Source organism: Neovison vison, chromosome 5 (genome assembly GCF_020171115.1).
Source record: "Neovison vison isolate M4711 chromosome 5, ASM_NN_V1, whole genome shotgun sequence".
NCBI classification, from domain to species: domain Eukaryota; kingdom Metazoa; phylum Chordata; class Mammalia; order Carnivora; family Mustelidae; genus Neogale; species Neogale vison.
Window position 1 is genome coordinate 15,033,789 of NC_058095.1, and position 6,000 is coordinate 15,039,788.

General features: G+C 44.6%; 1 protein-coding gene across 1 annotated transcript in view; it reads right to left on the reverse strand.

Annotated features, from left to right (window-relative positions):
* DCAF7 (DDB1 and CUL4 associated factor 7) overlaps positions 1-5,799 on the reverse strand; it is a 31,801-nt gene extending 26,002 nt beyond the window's left edge. The window contains exon 1 of the mRNA XM_044247657.1: positions 5,449-5,799. Within this exon, the coding sequence (XP_044103592.1) occupies positions 5,449-5,586 (138 nt within the window). The 5' untranslated portion in view covers positions 5,587-5,799. The remainder of the gene's footprint in view (positions 1-5,448) is intronic.
* Between the last annotated feature and the right edge of the window lie 201 nt (positions 5,800-6,000).

Sequence of the window (6,000 nt, forward strand, 5' to 3'; positions counted from 1 at the left end):
ATACTACCCTTTGGCTCCTGGCTAGAGATTAACCAATCAGCTCCTGGCTCAGAGACTAACCAATCAACCATCCTGGCCTCAGGCAAGCCAGACTACCTACAGAGGAGAGACTCAGTCCTTGTTCAAATCACAGCACCTCCGGTAAGTGTATGAACCAGGTTAGGACAAAAAAGTAATAAAGCAGCACAGCACTTTTATCCAGTGGTCCCATGGAGGAATTAGTACTCTCACTGTCTAGAAGAAAGAAAGGAGGAAGTTAAAACCAGAAGAGTTTTATATTTTAAATTCTCCTGCTGACAGTCTTGCCAGGGACTGTGGAAGCACTGCAAAATTCCAGTCTCACAAACTAAGTACTAAAACACTTAGTCTTTTCTGTTGTCAATTTCACATCTGCTAACAAAGGCTACAGAAGGCTACTAAGTATCATCATCGTGCCCCCAAAACATAAATCTGTGTCCATATGTATCTGTTGAATTAATGAAGAGATTCCTAAATGGCTGCCACAAATACGAAGAAGCCAAAATTTTTATGCCAGAGTCAAAAATCATGATGTGCCAAACAGATAAACTGCTTTAAAATCTCAAAGAAATCGAAACAGGCTGAAAAGGCAAGCATTCATCCCATTTATATTTCAAGTACAAGGTGGTCTTACCCAGATTCACTATTCATATTCTTCAAAAAGCATCAGGTAGGGGGTATAGCTCAGTGGAAGAGCATTTGACTGCAAAAAGCATCAGGTATACCTATATTTCTCTCCTCAGCACCTTGTAATTTTTCTAGATACTAAATCTTAAAGGAAGATGGTCAGCTAGATAAATATTAGGGCAAAATAAATCCCTATGACTCTGCCAATTCTATTCAAAACCAACTCTGAAACATGCAACTAAATGAAACAGAAGCCCAGGAACTGCTATTCATCTTTCGCCCTAAAACAGGGCAAATAACACCCGCAAACTCAGGAGACATACCAGAATTCTTGTATCAGCTACTGTGTCTGAGTCAGGTAGATCAAGAGCAAACGGCCTTAAACTAGTACATTACAGTAGTTGGAGTCTGACTACAAGAACCTTCTAGACCACAAAAATGGGTTTACTTGAAAGGAATCAAGGGATTTTTTTTTTCCTCTGGGTCTTTAAAAGGCAGAGGAATGAACACAATGACATTTTGAGGTAGCTTTCTGGCCTGGGGTCATGATTCCTCTCTGGAAAATACAAATCACATTTACTTAACACCTATATAATTCTCCTTGATTATATTTCGATTATCCAGATACAGTAAAGATGATGATTAAATAATAATAGCCCACATTTCTGAACTGCTTACCATGTATATCTGGGGCAGAGTTCCTAAACCCGTTACATATACATTAGCTCATTTAATCTTACTTATTACCCTCATTTTATAGATGAAGAAACTGAGGCACAGATGTTAACTTGCACAAGGCCGCACAAACTGGGAAGAGGCAGGACTAACACAAAGTACGTCAAAGGGGCATCTGGTAACAGAGCTTTTTGCATGGGACGGAAGAGAAGAATCAATGCTCAGGTGCATGCGAATGCAAAAAAAAGATAGGATTTCTGCCTCTGGTCAGCAGATGTCAAGGTAATCCCAGGGTAATGTTCTTAGAGTGCCATCTGTACCACCTGTTTCTTAATCAGCTGAGCATCTGTTAACTTCAGGGGTGGAGCCCAGGAATGTGCAAATCCCTCAGGGGAGTGTCAGATACACACTACGATTTAGAGAACCACCATTCAACACCAGTGCTGCTATTCCCCCAGTGGAGACCATAAGGAGAAAAGATGAAACACAATTAGTGATCATGGGACTTACTATTCTAGGTGTAGTTGATGGAATCCAGTTCTTTACTCTGAAACAATTCCCAAATTTATTCAGAAAGTGGAACACTTGAAAGTCAAGTTGTTCTTGAATTGTAAATAAATTTAATTCTGTTCTCCAAATACAAGTAATTTTACTATAGGAAAGACATGATTACATTACTATAGAAACTTTTAGGAATTATTATCATGTATTCTTATGTCGGTGTCTCCAGGGTAAGAAAGATGAACACTTCTAGACTTTTTCACCAATGTTAAAAGCTGCATCCATTTATTTTGCCCTCTGCTGGCAATTATTGTCGACAGCAAGCAGAAAACAAAGAACCCAAAAAACCAGTAACTTTTCAATTCCTCTTAAACTGTGAAGTCTGGCACCTCTTTGGTAAAAGTCTTTTCCAAAACTGAGCCTAAAAGGCCCTGTGTTAAAGAGGTATTTACTGCTCATCAGCCCCCTAGGCACAGATTCTTTACATAAAAGTTTCTTAACTTGAGGTCCATGAGTTTGAATTGGAAAAGCACATTCATATTTTCACTAACATTTGACTGAAATTTAGCACTTCCTTCCATTAAGAAGGAAGGCAGCTACTTATAGCCATGTCAATATCTGACTGTCACTGACAGAAATCAGAATTTTATCATATCACATTACTATAACGAACCATCTTAAAATGCTATTTACCCTCATCACTACTTTAAAATTATAGTAATAATTACACTGGATGGTATAACTTAATGAATTAATTTAAAAGTATAGGGGTGCCTGGGTGGTTCAGTCAGTTAAGTGTCCAACTCTTGGTTTGGGCTCAGGTCATGATCTCAGGATCCTGAGCTTGAACCCCATGATGGGCTCTGAGCTCAGCAGGGAGTCTGCTTGAGATTCTCTCTCCCTCTGCCCTTCCCTCACCCTCTAAAAAATTTACATATTACTATAGGTCCACTTTTTAAAAAATGTTTTTGATAACTGTAACTCAATATAATAGATTTCCTTCATATTCTTATGTATTTTACACATTTGAAAACGTAATTATAGGGGCACCTGGGTGGCTCAGTGGGTTAAAGCCTCTGCCTTCGGCTCAGGTCATGATCTCAGGGTCCTGGGATGGAGCCCCGCATGGGGCTATCTACTCAGCGTGGAGCCTGCTTCCTCCCTTTCTCTCTGCCTGCCTCTCTGCCTACTTGTGATCTCTGTCAAATAAATAAATAAAAATCTTAAAAAAAAGAAAACGTCATTATGAAAAGAGGTCTATTGGCTTCAGCTTGCCAAAGGTGTCCATGGCATGCACACAGACACACACACACACGTTAAGAACTCTGACCTAGACAGGTTGGTGCACAAAAACAGTTTTAAGATACTGCGTTGCCTACATCACGCAAGTGAGTTAAGATAGAAGTAACTGCTTATGGTGTGACTACTAGGATTATTAATTTACATTTTACTACTAAGACCCACACACTTCCTGTTTGCCTGACACAAGAGTTCCATTAGCTTGCTAAAAGAAAGGACAAACTTTGGGGTGCCTGGGTGGCTCAGTCAGTTAAGCGGCTGCCTTTAGCTCAGGTCATGATCCCAGGACCCTGGGATTGAGCCCCATATCCAGCTCCCTCTCATCTACCTGCCGCTCTGCCTACTTGTGCTCTCTCTCTCTCTCTGACAAATAAAATCTTTATTAAAAAAAAAGAGAAAGGACAAACTTTGAGGTAGAGTTCCTGTAAGTGAGGTTTGACCCCAGTTACTTCACTGATTCCACTAGTAGCCTAACTTTGGCTTAGTTTCCTTTCTTAGAAATGGGGCTGCTAGTGCTTACCCAAACTGACTCTGGAAGACCTTGCCACCCCCCGCCAAAAAAGTCCATCAATTTGTGTAAAAAATCTCAAGCCCTTTGAAAAATATATTTTACTTTTTAAAAAGAACATACATTCTCAAATAATAGTTCTAGTAGTCTCAATTTTACTAACACAGACACAGTTTCCATATCAGCACCTTGAATTCCATTCCATTCTGAAGACTACCATGGGAGGTACGGAAGAGGAAGCCATTACAGAAAATAAAACTATGTCTCTCTCAGGACTCTTTTTGTGGACTTCAATATCATCGAGTATTCCCTGGGATTTGTGTGTAAACTGTGTGTGTTATATCTGGGCAGTCAGAGTCCGTCGCTTCCATCAATTTCTCAAAGGGAATTTCAGAGGGGCGCCTGGGGGGCTCAGTCAGTTAAGCTTCTGCCCTCAGCTCAGGTCATGCACCCTGGATCCTGGGATGGAGGCCAGCGTCCAGCTCCCTGGTGAGCAGGGAGTCTGGTTGTCTGTCTCCCTCCTCCACCCCACCTCGTGCACATAGGTTCACTCTCACTCTCTCTCAAATAAATAAATAAAATCTTAAAAAAGGCGGGGAGGTTCCAGAAAAGTTGAGAACTAGACTCTAATGCTTCTGGAACACTGTAAACAAACTCACAATGTACAAATGTTTTTTGACAGGACCTTTAGGTGTAAAAAAGAACTCTTTTCCTACAAGAAACTGTGAGTCAGAAATAAGATTACTGTTATTCAGCGGACTAAACAGAACCAAGCTCCACCCAGCTCCTGCTCCCCTCCACCCCACACTATGCCTATCACTGGCCCCAAAGTTTCATTCTTCTTAGGTCATGGTGTTCGTGGTGTCAAGCAGAAGCATAAGGCTTTAAACACCACTAGCCAAGGCTCTAGGTTGCTCTGATCATTCTCACAGTGCTTAATACAGTAAGTGCAAGAGATTAAGGGATAAAAGAAAAGAAAATTCTTCCCACTGACATATTTAACAACTTTCAAAAGTAAATTCATGTTGCACGGTCAGCTTATAAGCTTCCTACTGCCTGTGCTTCTATGAAAGATCCTCAAATTGTCAATGTCCAGAAGAACTTACTACTTAAGGTTACACTTCTGTAGCACCATGAAAGAAGCCAAGAAGACATAAGGAAAGCGTCATTCTTCTCTATTCAGGAAACAGTGGCAGGATCACGGTCACAGACCAAAATTTCCAAAAAGAGATCACTTTTAAGAGGACAGATGTGAGGCAGCAACAGCAGTGACACTCCCGGCAGACAGGCTGGGGGATCCATGAAGGGTACCCGGGGGTGGGAGGAGGCGGGGAGGCCTGCACAGTCAACAGCCCTAACAGAAACCTAGTGTAGCCAAAAGTGTATGACCACCAACTGAGGCACCAGCATCTTCACAGCCAACCCTCTCTCTTCCCCAGGCCGCCCCCCAGCTGAAGCAATGCGGCGGGAAGGGAGACGACTGGCGTGATAAACTGCGTAGCTTTGGGGTGAAAAGTCAAGTTTGAGAGCCATCTCCCCCCACTAAATAGCTGTCTGACCCGGGCAAGTCACACACGGAGCCTCAGTTTCCCCACAAGTAAAATGGGGGTAATTACGCTCCTGACTACACAGAAGTGCTGCCAGGATTAAATGAGACAACGAGTGCGAAAGCTTCTGCACAGGGCCAGACACAGAGGAACCGCTCCGGGAGCGCTAAGACAAGTCCGCAGCAGGGTGCTGGGGTCTGGGCTCCGGCCGGGAAAGGATGCTCCCGGGGCCCGCTCGCCGCCAGCTGGGTTCCGAGCCCCTGCCCGGCCCACCTTGTTGTTGTATTCTTCCACGAAGCTGCCCAGAGCCAGGCGAAAGCGCTTGTCGGGCCGCACGCTCCAGTTCATGGCGTAGACCGTCCAAGGCGCTTCATACTTGTAGATCTCCTTCCGTTTGCCGTGCAGGGACATGGTGGTGGCGGCGGGGCCGCAGTGAGGGCCGGGACGACAGCGAGCTGCTGCAAGCCGGGCGCGAGTCAGGCGGGGAGCTGGGACCTGAGACTGAGGGGTCCGAAGGGAGGCGGGGCGGGGGCGGGCAGGAACGGCCTAGCCCGGAAGCGGGGCCGCGGCGACAGACAACGACTGCCGGGCCCGACCCCCAGTTTCAAACCTGCTTCGGCTCGGACAACAGCCACCTTCCGTTTGAAGCCCCGCCCCGCCCTCTTGAAACGGAAGCCACGCGACCCCCGTAGCTGCGCCGGCCGTTGGCTGCCTGACATGTCGTTTTGAAAGGTTCCTTCTTCTCATTGGCTAGTACGCCCATAGCTTCTGAAGCCCTTCGCTATTGGCGTAAATGTTTGTCATTCCAATGACTTGCCCGGCCCA